General features: G+C 43.0%; 1 protein-coding gene across 1 annotated transcript in view; it reads left to right on the plus strand.

The window, feature by feature from the left end:
- Positions 1-26,190, plus strand: part of LOC126482141 (chondroitin sulfate proteoglycan 4) — a 660,554-nt gene that overhangs the window by 465,285 nt on the left and 169,079 nt on the right. Inside the window, exon 12 of the mRNA XM_050106118.1 lies at positions 23,066-23,177. Within this exon, the coding sequence (XP_049962075.1) occupies positions 23,066-23,177 (112 nt within the window). The remainder of the gene's footprint in view (positions 1-23,065; positions 23,178-26,190) is intronic.

The raw sequence follows: 26,190 nt of genomic DNA on the forward strand, positions 1-26,190 counted from the left end.
GGTCACTGGGGCATTAGCGCCCACGAGGCAGGAAAAATACCACTGGTTGAACTTAACGAATAATAAAAAAAACTGAATGCAACAAACAGTAACTAGAATCCAGGAAAGGTAATCAGATCCGCCTTCCCCAATCACTCCACTCACTGCTCTTCGTCTCAGCAACACTATGAGCAGCAACACGAACCCAAGTCACTGGAGAATCGTAAGATCTCACAATGGTGGAGGTTTCTCTACTTGACTCCAAATGCACTCATCTTAAAACTTGCAGGATCCGGTTTACACCCTCGTGACCACAAGCCTTCGTTCGGGCAGTCCATGCGTGGTGCCAGAGGTCCCGGAGTGTTCTGGCACTGTGCGGACCTGGCTCCTCCTGAGTCTCCAACCAAACTGACCACTGACACGACACGGAAGAACCACCACGTCGACCCAAAGATAGAGCCACAGTTACTAAATTACTGCAGTACTGCTGCCACTAGCGAACAGGCTACACTTGCGAAACCAAGTGGCGCCAGTCAACACGAGAAGAAGACAAACAGCTGCAAACATGTCAACTAAACGATACGGTCTGGCCTCCAACAGAGGAGAGAAACCTACAAACACCACCAATACGAGCCGCAGCGCGGCTCAGAGAGAGGAGAATGATAATTGCGTTCTGCAAAAAATTTCAGTTGGTAAAGCAAATAATATACTCAAGTATCACAAGAGGGGGCGGTATACTAGGAAAAGGCGGAGAGATGCGGTAAGATTTCAGTTACCTTATTTCATGGTTGGGCAGAGATTTCGAAATAAGATACAAATTTGTAAGGCGTACTGAGGTGCTGATATAGACCCAGACTACAATTTAGTAATGATGAAGAGTAGGCTGAATCTTAAGTGATTATTGAGGAAAAATCAATAGGCAAAGAAGCGAGATGCGGATGTACCTAGGAATGAAGAGGTAAGGTTGAAGTTCTCTGAGGCTATTGATACTGTGTACGCAGTAGCCATTTCAGTTGAGGAGGAATGGGTGTCTCTAAAAAGGGCAATCACAGAAGTTGGAAAGAAAACCATAGATACAAAGAAGGTAACCACGAATTAATCATGGGTAAAAGAAGCTGATCGGTGAAAGAAAGAATTACACAAACGTTAAAAGACATTCAGGAATACAGAAATACAAGTCGCTTAGAATTGAAGTAAATAGGAAGTGCAGGGAAGATAAGGAGAAGTGGCTGCATGAAAAATGTGAAGAACCTGGAAAAGAAATGATTGACAAAGAACTGACCCAGCATACAGAAGAGTCAAAACAACCTTTGGTGAAATTAAAAGCAAGGGTGTTAAAATTAAGAACGCAATGGGAATTCTGCTGTTAAATGTAGAGGAGAGGGCGCATGGGTGGGAAGAGTACATAGACGACTTCTATGAGGGGCAGGACTTGTTCGATGCCGTGATAGAAAAAGAAACAGGCGTCGATGTAGAAGAGACTGAGGACCAGCAATAGAACCAGAATTTAAAAGAGCTTTGGGCGATTTATGATCAAATACGACAGACGGGATGGATAACATTCAACCGTAATTTCTAAAATCATTGGGGGCGGGGAGATGTGGCAACAAAACGAATATTCATTTTTGTGTGGACAATGTATGATACTGACGATATACCATCAGACTTTCGGTAAAATATCATCCTCACTATTCCGAAGAGAGCAAGAGCCGACAAGTTGCTACAATTGTCGCAGATTTTAATTTACAGCCGATGCGTCCAAGATGCTGACAAAAATAACATACTGAAGAACGGAAAAGAAAATTGGTGATGTGGTAGATGACAATCAATTTGCATTTAGAAAAGATAAATACACCAGGGAGGCAGAGTTGACGTTTCAGTTGATAAATGTAAGCATGACTACAAGATGGTAAAAACTGTAAAGGATGCCAGAGATTGTAATAGATCCAGCACATAACTGTGGGCGTAGGTTGCATTGCAACTCTGAGATAAAAAAAAAATAAAAAAAAACATTGAATCTTATCTTAAGATTATGTAAATATTCCTGTCGTAGTATGAGTGAGTTTGTAGGCGCTGAAAACCTATTCAATTTGCATTTTGTCTGATGACCAAGCCATTTTTGCAGACGACTGAGATGACATTAACAGCATGGTAAGAAAGTTGCACTGAGAATACCAGAAATGGGGCTTAATCAATAATTTACAGAAAACAGAATGATGGTCACTGGAGGAATGAGTAAAGATCTTCCGTTGGATTTTGGGACAGCAAGGTCTGCGGACTCATACAAATATTTGGGAATCATTATTAACAAATATTGATCCAGTAAAAGCGAAATTAAGAACTTCATTTCTTGAAAGGAGACTAGTAACCAAGCAATTAAATGGAGTTTTATGGAGCGTACGTATTACATCAGAAACGGAGATCAGGAGAAGTAAAACTATTATAGAAAATATGGCAACGTACGAAGCAGAAACATGGGAGATAACACAACGGATTAAGAGGAACTAGCGCTCAAGGGAGATGGGATTTTGAAGGTGTTTCTGTCGGTTGACACAACACGACTGAAAGAGAAGCTCTGGAAACAACAGTAATGCATGCAGTCAGAGCAAAACGACTGAGAAGCAGATCTATGTCACAGAGGAAATGTCGGGCGGAAAATTGGATGGTAAGCTAGGATGCAAGAAAGAACAATAATAGTATACTAAATCTCAATAAAATAAAATGACTGCAGGATTAAGAAACTACACTAATGGCCATTAAAATTGCTACAACACGAAGATGACGTGCTACAGACGCGAAATTTAACCGACAGAAGAAGATGCTGTGATATGCAAGTGATTAGCTTTTCAGAGCATTCACACAAGGTTGGCGCCGGTGGCGATATCTACAATGTGCTGACATGAGGAAAGTTTCCAACCGATTTCTCATACACAAACAGCAGTTGACCGGCGTTGCCTGGTGAAACGTGTAAGGAGGAGTAATGAGTACCATCGCGTTTCCGACTTTGATAAAGGTCAGATTGTAGCCTATCGCGATTGCGGTATATCGTACCGCGACATTGCTGCTCGCGTTGATCGAGGTCCAATGACTGTTAGCAGAATATGAAATCGAAGGGTTCAGGAGGGTAATACGGAACGCCGTACCGGATCCCAACGGCTTCGTATCACTAGCAGTCGAGATGACAGGCATCTTATACGCTTGGCTGTAACGGATCGTGCAGCCACGTTTCGATTCCTGAGTCAAAAGATGGGGACGTTTGCAAGACAAAAACCATCTGCACGAACAGATCGACGACGTTTGCAGCAGCATAGACTACCAGCTCGGCGACCATGGCTGCGGTTACCGTTGACGCTGCATCGCAGACAGGAGCGCCTGCGATGGTGTACTCAACGAAGAACCTGGGTGCACGAATGGCAATATGTCATTTTTACAGATGAATCCAGGTTCTGTTTACGGCATCATGATAGTCTAATGGTCGCATCCGTGTTTGGCGACATCGTGGTGAACGCACATTGGAAGCGTGTATTCGTCATCGCCATACTGGCGTATCACCCGGCGTGATGGTATGGAGTGCAATTGGTTACACGTCTCGGTCACCTCTTGTTCGCATTGACGGCACTTTGAACAGTGGACGTTATATACCAGATGTGTTACGGCCCGTGGCTCTACCATTCATTCGATCGCTGAGAAACCCTACATTTCAGCAGGATAATGCACGACCGCATGTTGCAGGACCTGTACGGTCCTTTCTGGATACAGAAAATGTTCGACTGTTGCCCTGGCCAGCACATTCTCCAGATATCTCACCTATTGAAAACGTCTGGTCAAGGGTGGCCGAGCAACTGGCTCGTCACAATACGCCAGTCCCTACTCTTGATGAACTGTGGTATCGTGTTGAAGCTGCATGGGCAGCTGTAGCTGTACACGCCATCCGAGCTCTGTTTGACTCAATTCCCAGGTGTATCAAGGCCGTTATTGCCGCCAGAAGTGGTTGTTCTGCGTACTGATTTCTCAGGATCTATGCACCCAAATTGTGTGAAAATATAATCACATGTCAGTTCTAGTATAATATATTTGTCCAATGAATACCGGTTTATCATCTGTATTTCTTCTTGGTGTAGCAATTTTAATGGCCAGTAGTGTATGTATATTATGGCGGCAGTCGAATCTAATAATAAGAGGACTCAGAAACATAACGTTGGTTGATTTAAAAACAGTAAGGAAATATGCTATTTGCGAAGACTGCAGGCGGACCCCTTTTCTGCCTCTAAAGTGACGTAAACACGGAACTGCAAATGCGCCGCGTGACATACAGTATATCCTTTCTATATGTAAGTAATGTTTCTTGTGCAATTAACGAGTGTTTTATGTCACTACCCCTCTTAGCCTTCTAATTATTGATTACTCTTGCTGTGACCAAAGTTCAGTTTTTAAACTATTTGGTTCAATGGATTAAGAGATAAAACAGTTGCGAGTATTGATCGCGAGGTGAGCTTCATCAATTAGCGTTTAGCCACTTCTCGTTTTGTCCCTATCTTGAAGCGTTTCGAAATATCAGTGACAGTACGGCTCACTTGGGTATTTTCAATATGTGCATCCCGCAGCAGCAATGGTACAGCTCGTTACCTGTAGTCCTAAAAACGAGAATAGCTAGTTGTAAAAAACTGAATATCATTCATAATACTGTTCCATAATTCCGTAAGTGCGATGAGAGGGTCAACAGTTTCTGTCGAAAACACCCTGTAAGCATTGCCGAAATAGTTTTGTGTCATGTGCCACCATGTATTACTAACCAAATACACAAATGTACCCTCACTGAATTAACACTAATGAGAGCTTTGTAGAAACGTGAAATACGGTTGTGAGAGTCGCGAATTGAATGCATTATACACTAGTGGTGCGGCGGACGAAGCGGGCTGTGGGTAGTCGTTTCCACGTGCATCGCTTTGAAAAGGCCGAATGCTGTAATCTCTAAACGATGATTGAATGTTGTCCGCGCACAGAGCAGAGTAAGCGGCGGTGCGGCATTCTCTATTGTCAAAGCAGCCCGCTTGTTTGTCTCTCCCTGTGTGTGCGTGTGTGTGTGTGTGTGTGTGTCTGTGTGTGTGTCTGTGTGTGTGTCTGTTGAGCTCACGGTGCAGGTAAATCCACTCCTGCTGCCTGGAATTACTCTGGTTCTTTTTGTGCTTTGTTTTTTCTGCAGAAAACGGCAGTTTTTGTGATTGCCGTTGTTAACCTCAATTACCTAAGTTGATACTCTGAGATCTCTCTTCTTTAACCAACTCATCAGTTGCTCTACAATTGATTTTACGACTGCTGCACCAGAGTACATTCCTGCGGAGCGAACTCTGTGCTTAGTGATGAGGGTAGCTGTATCGTGCCGTGGATGAAAACAGACGGAGCTTTCCGTGTATTCCAGACAAGTGAAAAGCGAAACAGATGGTAAAGGCTGTTGATGCTTCCAACATGAAAAAAAAATTATTTGCATAGGAAATAAAATTGCTTGGATCGTTTTATCACTCAAGTAGATACTGGATGTTATTTTCTTCCAGGCTGACATCTTCAAAACATTGCACTGATGTCATATTAATTTCGTAAGAGATGAAGTCAGTATTACAGTTCCGGTACGATGCAAAATAAAAATAAAAATAAAAATAAAAAAGAACCCAAGGAACACTGATAACAGTAGCATTTACATTTACTACGTACTCTTACACATGGTAGTCCCGTTGATATTCGTCAAACTTTTTGATAGGAACTTACTCATGCCATACGAAACGGCGGTTCTCCGTTATGCTGCATAAAGTATTTTTACAGTTGGTAGAATCTGGCTGAGCGGTTCTAGGCACTTCAGTCTGGAACCGCGCGACCGCTACGGTCGCAGGTTCGAATCCTGCCTCGGGCATGGATGTGTGTGATGTCTTTAGGTTACTTAGGTTTAAGTAGTTCTAAGTTCTAGGGGACTGATGAACTCAGATGTTAAGTCCCATAGTGCTCAGAGCCATTTGAATCATTTTTTTGGTAGAATCACATTTACGATTGTCTGCTTCAGTCTTCTTCGAATGCATTATCAGGACCTCGATTTAATATTCATTTCCACCTACGAGATACGGATTCACATATGTCAATAAATGTCACATAGTGTCCTACGTTTCAAAACAAAAAAAGAAAAACAAGAAAAAATACACGATTTACTGCCAGTTATTTTTCCTTTAAGCTCTTCATTTCCCTACAGATAGTGTCATGGCGTAGTATTCCACTTTAGAAACTCTTTGCAGGTTGCAGGTGGGACAACGAAAGGGTTTACTGGGTAGGTATGGATTTCCGGTGCTGACATTTGAGTTATAAAACCAAAACAAAAGTAATTGTTGGTTAGTGAAGTGAAGAGGGACGTTTTTGTGGCAGCATCTTATGTGGAGCACGTATTGGTCTCACCGCGAACTTCTAGTACTCAGCCATACACAATTGATATCACAAAGTGTACGGGCTTGAAGATGGCGTTGACCCAACGTCGAAACTAGTAGCCAAATAAATATGAAATCTTACGTACAGCTCGAGGAGTCTCATTTTTAATGAAAATGATACAAGCTGATGTCCCACTATCATCCAGTTTAAATATGGATGTACGAAGATTATATTTTAGTCAGTGGAGCATACATACTGCCTTGAGACCGTGTAATATAGCTGGACTTGGGGAAAAGTTTGTGACTTGTTGAAGGGTGTACTGGTCCATGATTTACGCTTGAGTGGTGCAAATCATAGCATTTTGCTGGAAAAAAAGGAAAAAAAAAACATTTTACCGTTCCGTGTAGCGGTCTGGGACATTTGGCTTTTCATGTATAATGGAACTAATCTTCTTTCCGACGGGTCATGTCGCGTAGTTTTGAAAAGCAAGAGTTGCATTTACTGCAGGTCTGGAAACAATGACTGAAACGTCATACATGAGCAAAATTAAGTTTAAACCTCGGATCCAGTACATGTTGTGACGGGTCTTGTCACAAGAGATAATTTATATTGTTTTATCTCGTGTCACTTTTATTATTTGTTTGGACGAACATTATTCGTTCGCGTAATATAGCAGCTCCGGTTGACACATTTCCGAATGTAGACCTACATCTGTTATCTCACACTTGATCCAAGTCGCACTTGTGTTATTTTCTTGTTAAAAAAGAGAGAAACAGTTTAATTTAAATGCTACCTTGCTATCTTAGAACAGAAAGTAATTTTTCGACCCCATCGTTTTCGAAAACATTGGTACTGTCCACTGATACCGCTAGCTATGCCAACCCGTATACCTTGAGCACTCTAATAAGTAGTGGTCGGACGTGTTGCTTATCCACTCGGGGAAAAAAAACGTAGAAAAACAGGAGTCAAATAGGTAACCAATTGTCAGAAAACAATGCCATAAGACATTGTCGGATGCGATGTTTTTCCAGACATTCAAGCTTTTTTTTTTGCGTCCCATCCTGAACCTAATCTTTACGAGCTATTAATATCGTTAGGTGCGCACTTTATGACAATGTTTGTCGTTTATCGTAGTTCTAAAAATCGGCGAATGAAGGACATATGTCCTGTTCTCCTCGACTTTCTCTCTGGTCGTTATTGCAATTATTTTTTTCTTTCGTTTTGCATAGCGTAGTGTTCCGTACTCAGTGCAAGTATTATTGTGTTGCAAATTGATTTATTGATGCTGGAGTGGCTGTATCTGTTTTGATGACAGCAATACGAACTACATCAAACTATTTAGCAGCTACTATAACTTACGGCCTGATAAAAGGAGTGTTAACTTTCTCCTTGTCACTTCTGGCTATTGACTTGCCTCTATTTCCAAAGATATAAAACTGAGTGTATGTCCAGAGAATAATTACATATTAATTGCGTTAATTGGCACAGGCAAACAGTTTAGTACCTTTGCCGAAACAAAGAGATAGTCGAGCGTTGCTGCAATTTGGTGGTTTTCGCCCGAACGACAAATGTTGTTGCGTGTCACAATTAACACTGTTGCTGTAATGTCGCCAACATTTTGTACAATAGCTGCGTACAATTTGATACCTAGCTGCTTCCCGCAAAAGCAATATTGTTTCTGCAAATTGGAATACCATTAAGGAAACGTGTACGAGTATAATGTTTAAAGGAAATTCAAAGCGAAGTGTGACGTGAAAATGTTACAATTACGGAGCGACAGCAAGCGTTTATGCTGGGCGGAGCAGTTTGAACGACCGTTGGGCATACATTGTCTGTAATGAACGGGCTATACAGGAGTGCCGCATTTTGTGTTTTGCTGTCATGCACCGGGCAGCTTGAATAAAAGACCACTATGCTTGGTCGAATCTAACGAGTCCAAAGGGCAGCTTATGAGCAAGCTACAGAATTCGAACGAGAATGAATTGCTGGCCTTTCCGAGTGTCATTTTGTCGTAGGATGAATGGCTGTCGACAACAGTAAACCATTTATGGACGGTATAGGCCAAAGAGAACCGCACGCATTGTAAATTGGCAATGAAAATCGAAACAAAATACCTGAACTATGCGAAAGACAGCTAACCCGAGCACTGGTGACGGACCGCAAAATTTTATGTCGCATTCGGGCACATCGTTGGCTATCGCTAAGGGTGCTCTACCTTCTGTTCACACAGTTTTCTGAAATCTCTTGTGCATCTGTATGACATGCGCACTGTTAGACATGGGTGTCCTCAGAAAATTACCAATAGATGGCGGATGTGTGGGGAGAGTGGTGTGGGGAACGTAGTACACTCGAAAATTACCATTTTATTCATTTCTGATGTGGTGAGATTGCATACGTGTTATGCCACAAGATAAGAGGCACAGAAGTTATTATGTACCTGAGAATAGATGCCTACGCACTAAATTCTGCGGGTAGGTTACTACTATAATTAAAAGGTAAGTACTCCAAGTAAACATTTTCGTATTATTAGAATGATTGTGAAAGTGAAAGTTGATTATTCGAAATCATATGTGGCATGTATCCAATAATGACAGAAAATAAAGCAGTGGAATATAAGAAAGACCTATTTCTTCGTAAAACAAATAATATTAGATACATAAAAAAATTTGAAATGTGAAACAGAAAAAGTCATAATAACTGCGAAAATTCTGTTGAATATCAACAAAAATAACCAGTCAAAATATAATAGGTATAATATAATAATTTAATTCCTTCTCCAGCTAAGCTTACAAAAATTCACCGTTTTCAGTCTGCACATTGCTTTGTATGCATGTTTTCTGATTCTCTTACACCAGCTAGCATAAATAAAATTAACAACATCCCTTGAACGTAGTGTTGCCAGCTGTACGGATTTTGTAGGAGTCATTCCTACTTTTCTATAACTACCCGTGTCCCTACGTGAGTATGACGAGACACACTGAAGTCCCTAGTTTTGCTTTACATTCACAGTTTTACTTTTTTATATGGTACTGCATAATTTTTAATTTCATACTCTCAAGTTTACTATCTTATTGTTGTTAGTCCAGGTCAATACGTTCCTAGAGGTCTAAATGATGAAGTAGTTTACTTCCCTATAAGATACATCAACAATTTGGTTCTTAAAAACAAAATTTTAAAAACACCTTTTCGATAGCGTGTGGCTAGTGCAGCTTTTGAAGCTTGACGTAGTTTATAACATGCATCTGACGGATCAAAATGTTTCACACATGGACTTACAGTCTAAAAATATTATGGCGGGGATGTTTCATCTCTGTCTACTATTGTTAAAGATTCGATCGCAGGTAAATACTTGTGACAAGCAAGGGTACAAAGACGATTGCTGCTAGTTTCATTAGCAATAATTTAAGTTATGCTCTTAGATTCCTGTCTGGCCACATACACGGAAATCGCTACGTATTCAGAAAAAAGATGAATTATTTGTGACAAGAAAGAATATAAATCTTGTTTCACCCACAGCAATTTCATCTTTCATTTCTTAAACATATAGAAGTCATGAAATCGAAGATACTCATTACTGAGAAAGCGCGCCCTTACATTTAAATAACAACTAATATTTCAGAAAATACTTAACTTTGACGATTAGAGATGTCTCAGAAGTGTTACAAACACGAACAGGATAAATATATTTTCGTACCAAGCGCTATGCGAACCTACGACCTTTGTAACTGCAGTTTGTTGCCTCACCCACTTTATTCCTTTTTTTTCTCATTTTGTTCGTTTTAGTTCGTTGCATATGCTCGGGGCGGACGTCAGAAGACACCAGTTTCAGGTCGTCGTTGGTCCATGAACTCAGTCTTTTTTTTATTACAGAAGGCAGCTAACCGTCTGACCGAATACGTTAAGCTACCGTGCCGGCTCCGCTTGGCTACTACAACTCGCATGCATTCAGTACTTCATTCCGCATAATTCCAGACGAGAGAGACGCAGGCTGACTTAGTTGCCGAATAATGCGGGTGTAAGCCGTAAATGCATGAAACTTTGGATGGTTTCCTCTATCAGGCTTCACAAAATTCCGTTCAATTGTTATTTGCAAGTTTTAAAGGTGTTTCGATAGTTATTAAGTAGACCATTTGCGGAAATAAGTACGCGAAGTCACTACTAATTTCAGCTAACTCTTATGTGATATATGTAAGTAGAGTCAACCTTTTGAAATTTAATGATTTTTAAACTCTTAATTACATAATAATAACTATTATTTTGTGAGAATATAGACCAAAACTGTTTTTTGATGTTATAATCATTCACAGTAACAACAATACAAAACCATAATTCTAACAATGGAAGACATTCTATTATGAACTCACTTTCCACCCAGATGAGTCCTGGTGATTTTTCAGTAACACAATCACTAAATCCGAAGCTGAAACCACTCAATATGTCTAAAATAACGAATTCTAGATGTAAATAAATCACATCTAATCGAACAAGTGAGCCATACCGAAACCTAAACACCACTCGTTACAGTTGGAAAATCGGCGGGACAACCGTTCGGTAACAAGTTCTCAGAAGCTTACAGAATAGCAGCTTCAGATAGACAACCGAAAATGGCGTCGCTACCGAGGCTAACCTACTGCACCCATCGGTATGAACCATGATACAATCTCAACATAATGGCGATTTACCTAGTGCATTGGCGTACAAAGTAGTTTTCGAAAACTGTGTATCAATTAATGGCCAAATTACGTTGTTTAATGATTATACCTCTTTGATTTCAACTGACAGTGTACACTCAACGTAAATAGGCTTATTATTTCGTCCATAATGGCTGGTTTTCGAGTCCTGCGACTGATTAATATTTACTAATAAATAAAAAAATACCAAAACCAACAAATCCACTTGAAGATAATGTGGGATCTTGGAAGCACGCAGTGGGCAAAGTAAAGTTGACTGAGATGTAGCAGTGTTACTTCCGAACAAGATTATGCTATTCAATGTTAAACATTGAGTTTTAGTCATGCTCTTGAAACCTGGGACGTCACATTACATTACAGGTGCCTTATTTTTATTTATACCGTACGTTTAATCACTTTTCGATTGACTGCAGACAGTTTTGGAAGACGGTTTTGCTGGCTGACACGCAGTCTGCCGACTGCTCAGACATCCGCACCTGCACGTGCGCAGCGAACGAAAGTGACTTACACAGTGGCGACCGGTGATCATTAGCTAATGTTCACTGAAAGTCAGAAAAAAAAACAGAACACCTTGAATGACTAGAGATAGGACGTTCACATTTACAGAATGTGTATATTAGTATGTACTGCAGAAATGATTAGCATTTCAGTCATCTACATCTACATCTACATCTACATTTATACTCCGCAGGCCGCCCAACGGTGTGTGGCGGAGGGCACTTTACGTGCCACTGTCATTACCTCCCTTTCCTGTTCCAGTCGCGTATGGTTCGCAGGAAGAACGACTGTCTGAAAGCCTCCGTGCGCGCTCTAATCTCTCTAATTTTACATTCGTGATCTCCTCGGGAGGTATAAGTAGGGGGAAGCAATATATTCGATACCTCACCCAGAAACGCACCCTCTCGAAACCTGGCGAGCAAGCTACACCACGATGCAGAGCGCCTCTCTTGCAGAGTCTGGCACTTGAGTTTGTTAAACATCTCCGTAACGCTATCACGGTTACCAAATAACCCTGTGACGAAATGCGCCACCCTTCTTTGGATCTTCTCTATCTCCTCCGCCAACCCGATCTGGTACGGATCCCACACTGATGAGCAATACTCAAGTATAGGTCGAACGAATGTTTTCTAAGCCATCTCCTTTGTTGATGGACTACATTTTCTAAGGACTCTCCCAATGAATCTCAACCTGGTACCCGCCTTACCAACAATTAATTTTATATGATCACTCCACTTCAAATCGTTCCGCACGCATACTCCCAGATATTTTACAGAAGTAACTGCTACCAGTGTTTGTTCCGAATCATACAATAAAGGATCCTTCTTTCTATGTATTCGCAATACATTACATTTGTCTATGTTAAGGGTCAGTTGCCACTCCCTGCACCAAGTGCCTATCCGCTGCAGATCTTCCTGCATTTCGCTACAATTTTCTAATGCCGCAACTTCTCTGTATACTACAGCATCATTCGCGAAAAGCCGCATGAAACTTGCGACACTATCTACTAGGTCATTTATATATATTGTGAAAAGCAATGGTCCCATAACACTCCCCTGTGGCACGCCAGAGGTTACTTTAACGTCTGTAGACGTCTCCCCATTGATAACAACATGCTGTGTTCTGTTTGCTAAAAACTCTTCAATCCAGCCACACAGCTGGTCTGATATTCCGTAGGCTCTTACTTTGTTTATCAGGCGACAGTGCGGAACTGTATCGAACGCCTTCCGGAAGTCAAGAAAAATAGCACCTACCTGGAAGCCTGTATCTAATATTTTCTGGGTCTCATGAACAAATAAAGCGATTTGGGTCTCACACGATCGCTGTTTCCGGAATCCATGTTGATTCCTATATAGTAGATTCTGGGTTTCCAAAAACGACATGATACTCGAGCAAAAAACATGTTCTAAAATAACCTCGGTTCAGCGTGCCCTGTGGCCTAGTAGGCATGGACCCTGATAACTAGTTCCATGCTTCATGGTATCGACGCATGTAAAGCCCAAATTGCGTCCTATGGTATAACCATCCAGGCTGCATTCACCTGGTTTCAAAGTATATCTGTGGTGGTTGACGTTGGGCCACGGCGCTGCACTCGTCTTTTCAACGTACCCCGCACATTTTCGATTGGCGATGAGTTTGGTGATCTGGAGGCCAGGGCAAACCGCTGACATCCTGTAACATCAAGAAGGTACGTGTTCGTGCAGCAACTTGCGGTCTTGCTGATAAATGGCCGTCCGGGGTCTTAAGAAAAAGGGTATGGCTACGGATTGCAGGAGTCATTCACGTAGATCACACTGGTCACAGTGCTCTGGATACGCACCAATTGTGATTCGTGGTTGTAACCCGATGGCACCCTTGACCAAAAGAGCTTTAACTGCCGCTGCATGTCTTGTTCGAAGACAGCCACTGTGATATCGCTTCCCCTGCCTTCGCCGAACCAAAATGCCGCCATCATTTTCAGACAAACGGAACCTGGATTAGTCCGAAAACACTATCTGATGCCAATCGTGTTCCCGGCATCGTCTTTCCAAACACCATTGCCTCCAGCATGCTTCTGCACATTCGTCGAAGGTGGGCGGAGAAGTAAACGACGCACACATAACCCATTCCGTAATGAACGGCGACAGATTGTCACCCCTGATAGCGTACGATGTGTTACATTGTTCCACTGTTGTGCCAGAGACGAGCAGGATGCAGATCTGTCCTGCAATGCCATTCGAATGCAGTGTCGATCTACTTGGTGGGTGGTCTGGATGGTGCAACGTGACCCGTCTCGTTGTGTTCTACGGCCTTCCATGAACCATTCTGCACATACCCTTTGCTCTGCCAAAACACTTCGTGACATTCCAGCAGCAATTTTCCGGATGGACGCCTCACTTTCTTTCATGCCATTAGCGCCCTCAAACTCACTGATTTCACGGTACGGTTAGCGCACACGTCTGCGAGCCACCCTGCACATATGCTCAAGTTACACTGATCCTTTACCTTCGGCTTAAAGCAACAACGAGAGCTACAGGCACATTTTACCGGTAGGTGGTGTTGAGGCGCGATCTCCATGCTGACCTTGAGCCCGCGAGCCGAAATGGTTCAAATGCTAAAAATGCCCTTTTTTGCTTTCCATGTTTATTATTTGGGAACAATGATTCTTGGGGTACAGGTGTAGTGAAATATCTAAAACATATTGATGCACCAACAAAAAATTGCGGAAATCATAAATATATTAACATCATACTAGATCACTAAAGACAAAGTGGGTATTTATGGGGCTATTACTGCATCCGGACACCTCCCATGATATGTGAAACACTAGATGTCATGATAGACGGGCCAGCTGGTATAAGAGGAAATGCTCTGTTTTCAGTAGAAAGGCAGTAACAGTGCAATGGGTCGAGCAGCAGAGCTCAGTGACTTCGAACGGGTACTAGTCATTGGATATCACCTAAGTAACAGATTGTAACACGCCTGGGGATACAAGTGAGTGGGGTGGTACCTTTTAAACTGGTTGTCGTTTCGTGTCCGTTTCTTGACCGTGTGCCCTGTGCACTCCACGTACCTGATAATCTCGCGGCGGTCGTACTGTTCTGATCCACACTGCTGCTGGCTTGCCTGAAATTATCTTTCGAAATATGCAAGCAAGTCAGGGGAGCCACTCAACGTCAGAGCACAACACTGTTCTACGTCTGGTATGAGCAACTATATTCTGAGGCGATAAGAAATCGCTGGTTGCACTGTTTACATTCTAATTCATAAGTGTTCTTGCCAATTAATCGATGATTACCAGTCCACAATATCACTCAGACGAGCATACGCGTAACCGACACGATGCGGGTGATCGTTGATAATGCGGAAGCCGAATGATCGCACGAAAGTTCTTACGTTCGTCACGCATACACAGATATTTGGTACCAGTCCTCCTTGACACTAGTAATGATATTTTAACACGGTTCACAAAGTTACATTTACAGTTCACAGTTCTCAGTTGTACGAGCGCGCGCGTAACCGTCGCGCCGCGGTTGGCTGTTGATAATGCGGAAACGCGATGATCGAACGCACGTCCTCACGCTCGCCACAAGACACTGGCACTTAAATGCTCTCTTTTGTGGTAAATAGTATTACTGGTTCACATTAGTTCATTCGTGGAGACCGAACACGGCGCGGATGATTGATACTGTACGGTACGACACGCAACGAGAGGATACACAAATACGTTATCGGCGACACTGCTCATTTTTTATTACTTCTTGACGCACTTTCCTCTGAATCACTTCCATATTCCATCACTTTACTGTAACAGCACTTGTAGCAACACTTCAACCTGAATACTAACAAAGCTTCTTACATGCAGAGCTACCCACAACAAAACACAACAAAACACAACAAAGTTCCGTGTCCCGCACTCGATTCTGCCGACGCGGCTGCCCGCAAAGATACTCCACAACTCAGCCAGCGATATGACAATACGCTTACGAGATCCGTGAGGGGCGTTTCAACCCATCCAAAGCTGCCCAGGTCGACTGTCTGTGATGTGATTGTGAAGGAACAACAATAGCTACACCAAGATCAAGCAGACGTCATGTACTAATGGACAGGGACCATCGAGTACTGCATGGAGAGGTTATAAAAAGTTGCATGAAATCAGCGGACGGAATAATTAGTGTGTTCCAGAGTTCGACCACCAGTCAGTTTGTACAAGGACGGTGCGTAGAGTGTTAATGGGGAATAGTGATCAGCGAGCCTCCCATAACCTACACATTTTTGTAGTCAGTGCTAAGCGACGCTGCAGGTGGTATAAAGTACGATATTAGTGGGTACTTGATGACTGGAAACGAGGTTTTTAGAGTGAAGAGTCTCACTATACCCCATGGCAATCGGATGGAAGGGTATTCGTTTGGTGAATTCCTGCAGTGATTAGGATGTGATACTCTCCTCGCGCTTACAATAATGCAACATGTGAATACAAGGAATGATGAAGCATTGTTTACTGCGTACAGTAGAGGAGCAATTTGGAAAAGTGATTTTATTAACTTGACGGTTCTCACTGTCGCGAAGCAGCATCGACAGAGTGCCCCGAGTTGCAACTGCACGGAACGGAAAGCCTTTGGAACGAGTTAGAACGTCGACTTCGCACGAAACCCCAGAATCCAACAGATCTACCTTCTCAGCTTTCAGCTCTTGAGAACGTACGGGTTGCCATTCCTCCAAAGGCATTTAGACATCTCATTGATACCCGACGTAAAAGCGAAGTGTCAACCATACCCCATATTAATGTCCACTAATAGGTGTCCAAATGCTTTTCATCATATTGTATACATAGCGATATGCAGGATGGACAATGTATATAACGAAATGCAGGAAGAATTATAGGATCGGTGCTTGATGTGGGCCGGCCGGTGTGGCCGAGCGGTTCTAGGCGCTATAGTCTGGAACCGCGCGACCGCTACGGTCGCAGGTTCGAATCCTGCCTCGGGCATGGATGTGTGTGATGTCCTTAGGTTAGTTAGGTTTAATTAGTTCTAAGTTCTAGACGGCTGACCACCTCAGAAGTTAAGTCGCATAGTGCTCAGAGCCATTTGAACCATTTTTGAACTTTGATGTGGGGTGAGGTACTTGAGCTTGAACGTGCATAATGCACTGTACATAAATAAGTCTAACGACCCAATTGTGTGCATATACACTAATGGCGGCATGTCACACCAAACTCTAAGGATGCCTGTATGGAGTTGTCTGAAGTGGAGCGACCATATAAAAACTGTTGTAGGAAGAGCAGACGCCATGCTGAAATTCATTGGCTGAATACTAAGCAAACACAATGCACCCACAAAAGAAGAGACATAAAAAAAGCCTCGCTCATCCGATTATTGAATATTTGTCATCGATCTGAGTTGAGCAGAGAGACATATGAAATACAAAGAAGAGCAGCGCGTTTCGTAAATGGGTCCATTCGTAAACTCCAGAGCGTTACAGAGATATACAAACATCAAAGGCAGACACTACAGGACACAGGTCGTGCATCACAAACAGGTGTAAAGTTAAAATTTCTGGGGCTTCCTTTCCAAGAGGAACTAGGCAACTTATTAATTCCTCTCGCACGGACCTCGCGGAATGGTCAGAATGAGAAAACTTTTTCTCACAGATGTATTCAGAGAACAACCATAGTGAGGAAATTAGAGAAATAAGAGCCCAAACTGAGGTTAACCGACAGTCGTTCTCCGCACGCACCACTCGTGAATTAAAAATTGGAGCAAATTTCAGTGGTAGCAGGACTACCTTCCACTACATACCGTACGGTGGCTTGCGGAACACAGATAATGACGTTCATTCGCATTTAAAGTGCTTCGGTAGTCCCACGGTAGTCTTTTGACTCACTCCCAAAAAAATTCTGTTAATGTAACGGAAGCGTTGATTCCAACCGAATACAGAAGAAGAAGACGACGTAACAGACTTAGTCAGTCGCGTGGTTCCAGCCTTCTATGTGACGTAGGGTAAACATATACCTCCCTTTCTTCAAGAGTGTTGAAACACTTCTGCGCAGTGACACTTCCGCGGAGTCTGGAGCTCCTGCTGAAGTATACGAAGCGGTAACTGTGATGAAACACTGATCAATAGTGTAGCCGGAGATCTAAGGTAGGTTGGTATGTGACTGTTTGAATTTAATTGGCATAGCTTTGGGCGCCGCAGAAATGTCAACAGAAACCATCTTACCGCAGGTATCACTCTGCACTACTCTCACAAACTCTTTCGCAGTGTGTTCCAGAACTATTCGTCGTCCACCTTCCCAACACGACAACCTAGACAAAATACAGAGTGGTTATAGTTACATTTCAATAGGTTTCCCGCGAGAAACGAGTGACCGTAAGACAATGAAACATTGTGGAAACGTTTGTAAGGGCATGCGAAAGAGAAACACTGAGTAAACCGTTGAAAAAAACACTTTGTAATTTCCACGGGGGATGGTAATGTTTGTTAATTGCATCCCATGTTTACGTTTCAGATTGCGTTCGTTGGTAAGTGTGACGGTCATCTGCATCCATGATAGCCTGGGAACGCACTAGAGTTTGTTCTATTGCTTCCCGAACGAACGGTACACTGCGGATGTTCAACTCGTCCGCTGCTTGAAGATTGCACATTCCGTCGAGCATTCTCACTCATGACAACAGTGATTTCTTCAACAATTTGTGGCGCAGTTTCCCATCGACCTAACCCAAGAGCAATTCGTAAATCTGCAGTTAATTCGAACTCCCGAATTATGTTCTTCAAACCGATTGCAGAAAGAAGACGTCTCCGTATTTTTTTAATGCGTCGATACTCGCGAAGAGTAACATCACTGTTATTGTTCTTGCGATAAAACAGCTTTAGGAGTAAATGCCTGCTCACCTTGTCCACACCCATGTCGCCTGTCTACCACTCTAATGCAGGTGTATCTACCCTAACGGCAAATCCTGCAGCACACAGTTTGAACATCAGTCCTCTGAAGATGGGTACCCAGACGGTAAATGTTTTTCCGTCTACACTGGCTCAGCTATCGGAAGTGTAATTATAACCACCCTGTACACTGGCTGAAAGCGTCATTGAAGGATGTGTTCAATATTTATCAAAGTTCACTGAGATGTTCACCATATAAGGGGTGTTAAATCATTTAACATTCATTCCAATCAGAACTGATAACTACCATCGACATCAGTGTAAGGTATTGACCTCGAGAGTCACTGACTCGCATGACCCTTCACAAAACGTTACACAAGCGAAACTGAACACTGAACTCTACAGAATCCCACTCAATGTCCCAGCTGATTTCCGCTCTACGTCAGGCAAATCTATGTTACATGTGGTATGGCATCAGCGGAAAACGACGTGAAGCACGAATTGTAGTAATCTGTTCTCTATTGTTCGTGGGACTGTAACATCTACCGAGATGCCAACTGTTGTCATCCGTCAGTGACAGTTGACCTGCCCTACGATCTCTTGGTGTAGTGTTTCTGGAAGGAGCCGCTCCTGTTTTTGTCTAACTGTAGTCCAGCTTGTTATCGCTCGTTCTGCAGTCAATAGGTTAGCCGGAGATCTAAGGTAGGTTGGTATGTGACGGTATGATTTTAATTGGCATAGCTTTGGGCTCAGCAGAAATGTCAACAAAACCATCTTCGCGCAGTTATCTCTCTGCACAACTCTCACAAACTCCTTCGCAGTGCCACCGTAACCCTCAAGCGAAAGATCCTACCTCTCGCGAAGTGCGAAAGAAGGAAGTAAGCTGCTCGTGTACGTCATTTGGACGTGCTCTGTGGCGATCTCCACCTGAAAAGTTCCAGCAACGATCAGCATAGCCAACAGCCATCACCTACACTCACCATTCTTCATTTGTGCGAATGGTTCTTCTGTCTGAAAATAAGTTCGCATAAATATGAAATTTTAATCAGCATGTCTCACAGGTATGAAAACACTGAAATATCAGTTCTGTAGTGTTCGGTCAACTTGTTCGAAAATTACACTGCTAGTGTTGTGAAGAAGACATCTTTCAAATGTAAGTTTCTGATTTAGTGCCTGCAAAAATTAAATGTGAGAAATGCAGAATGTTCCTACACGGGACATATGACACAAGTAACACAAATAGTGACATAATTAACAGACCAGAAATATTTCGAAGTAAGGCTGAATAGCTTATCCGCCAAGTTCTCCTACAGTAAAACATATGAATTTTTAACATTCGATACACCACTGTATATCTTTTATCTTTAAAAATAGTGCCTTCTCACTGCCAACAATAGAAACTCGACACAATAAAGGAAATGTCATAGAAATGCGGATCCTTATATTTATTATTTAAGGGTCACCTAATCATAGGATTGTTGTAAGAATTTTAGGATCTTCTTACGTAAGTGGGATCGAAAATGCAGAACTTTTATTTAATCTAATGCAGAGCAGTGTTCCGAAAATTGTAGCAAACTAAAATAAAATGAATGTGAACTCCGTAGGACCAGGTTTACTTAATCAAAAATGTGTAAGACTTTCACATTAGAGCAGCTGGCAAAAATGAGAATATATATATATATATATATATATATATATATATATATATATATATATATATATATATATGAGATTTCAAGATGCTTTAAATGAGAGCTTCTTAAAAGAAGGCTTGTACTGCCTGAGTGAAACTTAAATTCTCTAAGTACAGCAACAGGGCGCCAGAACCAGACGACAGCCGAGAAGGGAAGCCTCTCGAATCCAAGTTCCCTCATGAACTGCACGAAAATCCCGAGCTTCACTCGGAGGGGAGACTGCATGCTGCTGCCAGTCTGACGAACGAGTATGTTCATTTTTCGACTTAAAAACAGGGGAAAGGGGCATAAACTTTCCAATGAAACTTAGCAAAAAGCATTATTACGATTCACGTGGTTTGCACTGGTTTTGAACAGTCTCTCTCCATTATTCAACACCATCTGCGCCGCTTATTGTGGTGGAGACGTGACTTTGGATTGGACAGTCCGTAATTTTAGAAGGAAAGTACGAGCTTTCTGATGCCAAGGAGGCACCAGAAGGCGGCTCCTTTTCGACGTGAGAGTTCAAAGGGCAAATTCAGCCCTCCAACACTTGGTGGTAGTGTGCCTGTGACAAGCGAATCAGTGCCAGGAACTGTTCACAATAACCATTTTGGGAAACAGTACTATTTTCACGAAAATCGGCTGTAATCCAAGAGTTCTTTCCTGCTTTTGAGACACCATGAGAACGCATTCTGCCAAGCCACAGACCCACTCGCTTCTGGGGAGAACTCGAATAATTTCGTCTCCCAGTAAAATGTACCAAGCTCACGTAATTAACTATCGCGTAATTGTAACAGAGATGAAACGAAATCGCAAATCGACAAGTGCCTCTCATGTTACATGCTCATTGCGTAACGTTTGGCATTTCCGTCAGTTCAGATACGTGAAGCTAGTGAAACTGCCAGATTGGCAGCTGCACCCAGGCCTACTCCCACACACCTCGCTGAAACGTCCAAATTAATTTAATGTAAGCGTGGGAAGGTCAGAGTTTGACGTTTCGCTGACAAAGTAGTCGCTGGAAACACATTGGAACTGAACAACGGTAATGCTATAAATATGCCACATCCTTTACTAGAGAAAAGACACAGGGATCACGAATCACTACGGCTGGGCCAGGATTTCATCCTCTCTTCTTACAAGGGAAACTTCCCGTCGCACCCCATCCCCACCCCCGCCCCCGCCCCTTCTCCCGTCCGTTTTAGTGGTAAAATGTCTCAGTGGAGCCGGCCGGAGTGGCCGAGAGGTTCTAGGCGCTACAGTCTGGAACCGCGCGACCGCTACCGTGCAGATTCGAATCGTGCCTCGGGCATGGATGTGTGTGATGTCCTTAGGTTACTTAGGTTTACGTAGTTCTAAGTTCTAGGGGACTGATGACCTCAGAAGTTAAGTCCCATAGTGCTGAGAGCCATTTGAACCTTTTTTTTGTCCCAGTGGATAGCTCGTCATCAAAAAACACAGATCAAGCATGAAAACAGGAAGATGGCCTACTGAAATATGGAAAAATATGAAAAAACGACCAAAACAGAAACAGTGAGCGATCCAAGCTGAAAACGTGCAGCATCGAGCGAAGAGCATGAGCCACTGCATCGTGGTTATGTGACCACGGTGTTGGACGGCAAAGCGGGACAACAATGTTCAAATCTTCCTTGTGCCCCATTTTTTCTACACCAAATTATGTACTTTCCATCCAGTCATTGACATGTCTGTTCTCCTTCTCTAGTCTTGACAATTTCCATACCATACGTTGGTTACAGAATATGTGAAATTGTGTGAGACTATATTACCGTCGCAAGTAAAGTAATTAATAGTGACGCAGTCGAAATGCCGCATATAGACCTCTCACAGAAATGAAAACATCAAATAAACAGGTGTGATCTGTGTTACGAAAAAGGAATTCAAGAGTCAGAACTTCCAGAACGGAACGCAAGAGTCCTAACACGTAGTACTTGTGTAAAACGAATTGGAGCAACGTACGACTGGATTCCCCTTCCTTAAACATCAATATTCCAAACGGACATTACACCACGGGCTTCTAGAACGGGACGCAAGATTCCTAACACATGGTACTTGTGTAAAACGAATTGGAGCTACGTACGTCTGGATTCCCCTTACTTAAACCTCGCAGTTCCAAACGGACATTGCACCACGATACAGACACAAATTTGAATACAGCGAACGGACACATCAGTAAAAGGACGGGCATGAAACTTCCTGGCAGATTAAAACTGTATGCCGGACCGAGACTCGAACCTTTGCCTTTCGCGTGCAAGTGCTCTACCTGCTCTGAGGACGGGGCGTGATTCGTGTTTGGGTAGTTCAGATGGTTAGCCGGCACTACCTCAGGGTGTTCCGTCAGAGGGGTAGCTGCCCTCTGTATCAAAAGAACTGAGTGAACGGTTCAACTGTAAACTGGGACGTCCGCGACGAACAACAACGAATAAAATCAGGTAAAAAAAAAAACAACTTAGAGCATTTTCCCGCAAGGCAAAGGTCCCGAGTTTGAGTCTCGGTCCCGCGCACAGCTTTAATCTGCCAGGAAGTTTCATATCGGCGCACACACCGTTGTAGAGTGAAAACCTCAATCATAACGGACGGCTAATTCATAATTTTCTGAAAAAAAAACTTCCGCAGCGCAGTTAAACACCATGGCCACAAAACCACGATGCCGTGGCTATTGAAGTTTGCTTGATGGTGCACATCTTTAGCTTGGACCGTTCACCGATTATATTTAGATTCGTTTCCACACTGCAATACACCTTCTTCCTGTTTTCACGCTTGATCTTTCAGTTTTTGACGGGCTGTTCACTGGACCATCTTATCAGTAAATCTGGGGGTCGACGGGGGGGGGGGGGGGGGGAGGGGGGTCAGTTGTAAAGGAATGCTTGTGATTCTGCAATACATCCGCTCAAGAGTAGTGGGCAGCGTCTCAGAGCTGTGCTGTCTCTGTGTGTCCAGGTTCCGCGTGACTGCGCCGGGCTGCGAGCCGCTGATGGGCTCCCTCTCACTGGTGCACGTGCCGTCCGTCAAGACGCGAGCGGAGGTCCGCGCCACGCTGGAGCGCCTCCAGGTCAGTGCTCTGCGTACGACGCGCGCTCACTCTGGTGTATCTCTTCACACTACTCTACCCTGCGCAACGCTCTCCATCTTTGAATAACTAATGCAGCCTACATCCATTTGTACCTACTCATCGTGTTCAGCCTTGGTTTCCCCTCATACTTCCCTCAGTTACCAAACTGACGATATCTTCGTGCCCAAATATACAGGGTGATTCAAAAAGAATACCACAACTTTAGGAATTGAAAACTCTGCAGCGACAAAAGGCAGAGCTAAGCACTATCTGTCGACGAATTAAGGGAGCTATAAACTTTCATTTAGTTTTACATTTGTTCGCTTGAGGCGCTGTTGACTAGGCGTCAGCGTCAGTTGATGCTAAGATGGCGACCGCTCAACAGAAAGCTTTTTGTGTTATTGAGTACGGCAGAAGTGAATCGACGACAGTTGTTCAGCGTGCATTAAACCTCCTGATAGGTGGTTTATTAAACGTTGGTATAAACAGTTTACAGAGAATGGGTGTTTGTGCAAAGGGAAAAGTTCTGGACGGCCGAGAACGAGTGATGAAAATGTAGCACGCATCCAGCAAGCATTTGTTCGCAGCCCAGGAAAATCGATTCGCAGAGCTAGCAGAGAGCTGCAAATTTCACAATCAACTATATGGAGAGTCCTACGAAAAAGGTTAGTTATGAAACCTTATCGTCTGAAATTGGTTCAAGCACTGTCTGCAGCTGATAAGATTAAAAGAATCGATTTCTGTGATTTTATCCTTGCTCAAATGGAAACAGATGAATCTTTCGTTTCAAAGATTGTGTTTACTGATGAAGCAACTTTCCACACTAACGGGAAAGTCAACCGTCACAATGTCTGTATATGGGGCACTGAGAATCCGCGGGAAACAACTCAGTATGAACGTGACTCGCCTAAGATGAACGTTTTCTGTGCCATTTCAGCCAATAAAGTTTTTGGTCCCTTTTTCTTCGAAGGTGCTACTGTAACTGAACTACAGTATCTGGAGATGTTAGAGAATTGGCTGTTCCCTCAGCTTGAACAAGAAGCACAACAATTCATATTTCAGCAGGATGGAGCGCCACCACATTGGCACTTATCTGTCCGTAACTACCTGAACGTCAACTACCCGAGGCGATGGATCGGCCGCCAGGCAGCCCGCGACAGAGCACTTCATCACTGGCCTCCAAGAAGCCCTGATCTTACCCCCTGCGATTTTTTCTTATGGGGGTATGTTAAGGATATGGTGTTTCGGCCACCTCTCCCAGCCACCATTGATGATTTGAAACGAGAAATAACAGCAGCTATCCAAACTGTTACACCTGATATGCTACAGAGAATGTGGAACGAGTTGGAGTATCGGGTTGATATTGCTCGAGTGTCTGGAGGGGGCCATATTGAACATCTCTGAACTTGTTTTTGAGTGAAAAAAAACCTTTTTAAATACTCTTTGTAATTATGTATAACAGAAGGTTATATAATGTTTCTTTCATTAAATACACATTTTTAAAGTTGTGGTATTCTTTTTGAATCACCCTCCTACGAAACAATTCCTTCTTTTAGTCAAGCTGTGCCACAGAACTCTTTTCTCGTCGATTACGTTCAGTACGTCATGATTACTTACTCGGTCTCCTAATCTTCTGTAGCCCCACAATTAAAAAGCTTCTACTTCTTTCTTGTCTAAACTACTTACCGTTCACATTTCATTTCCATACAGTGCTACACTCCAGACAGGCACCTTGAGAAATGACTTCCTAAAATCTCAGTTTATCTTCGGTAAGGATAGAAGCTGAAGAATGAATTAAAATTTGTACCACAGCTGGCGCTTAAACACAGGTCTCCTACTTGCTAGGCAGAAGTGCTAACCACTATAACACCATAGCACTGATGCCACAACAGCTGCACAGACTACTACACTCTAGCGCCCTCCCTAACACAAACTTCAGGAGGGCATTGTACTAGGATTGTATGTGCAGCTGTGGTAGCCACGATGCTACGGAGGTGTACTGGTTAGCACATCCGCCTAGTAAGAAGGCGACCTAGGTGCAAGTCCCACCTGTAGCACAAATTGTAATTCATTATTCAGCTTCTATCCTTATCGAAGGTAAACTTAAGGTCATATGTCTCCAGGAGAATGTAATTCCGTCCTGGGACCCTTGCTGTTCCTGAGCTATATAAATGACCTGGGTGACAATCTGAGCAGTTCTCTTAGGTTGTTCGCAGAAGATGCTGTAATTTACCGTCTAGTAAGGTCATCCGAAGACCAGTATCAGTTGCAAAACAATTTAGGAAAGATTTCTGTATGGTGTGGCAGGTGGCAGTTGACGCTAAATAACGAAAAGTGTGAGGTGATCCACATGAGTTCCAAAAGAAATACATTGGAATTCGATTACTCGATAAATAGTACAATTCTCAAGGCTGTCAATTCAACTAAGTACCTGGGTGTTAAAATTACGAACAACTTCAGTTGGAAAGACCACATAGATAATATTGTGGGGAAGGCGAGCCAAAGGTTGCGTTTCATTGGCAGGATACTTAGAAGATGCAACAAGTCCACTAAAGAGACAGCTTACACTACACTCGTTCGTCCTCTGTTAGAAAATTGCTGCGCGGTGTGGGATCCTTACCAGGTGGGATTGACGGAGGACATCGAAAGGGTTCAAAAAAGGGCAGCTCGTTTTGTATTATCACGTAATAGGGAGAGAGTGTGGCAGATATGATATGCGAGTTGGGATGTAAGTCATTAAAGCAAAGACGTTTTTCGTCGCGGCGAGATCTACTTACGAAATTTCAGTCACCAACTTTTTCTTCCGAATGCGAAAATATTTTGTTGAGCCCAACCTACATAGGTAGGAATGATCATCAAAATAAAATATGAGAAATCAGAGCTCGAACAGAAAGGTTTAGGTGTTCGTTTTTCCCGCGCGCTGTTGGGGAGTGGAATGGTGGAGGGATAGTATGATTGTGGTTCGATGAACCCTCTGCCAAGCACTTAAATGTGAGCTGCAGAGTAATCATGT

The sequence above is a fragment of the Schistocerca serialis genome, chromosome 5 (assembly GCF_023864345.2).
Source record: "Schistocerca serialis cubense isolate TAMUIC-IGC-003099 chromosome 5, iqSchSeri2.2, whole genome shotgun sequence".
Taxonomy (NCBI): domain Eukaryota; kingdom Metazoa; phylum Arthropoda; class Insecta; order Orthoptera; family Acrididae; genus Schistocerca; species Schistocerca serialis.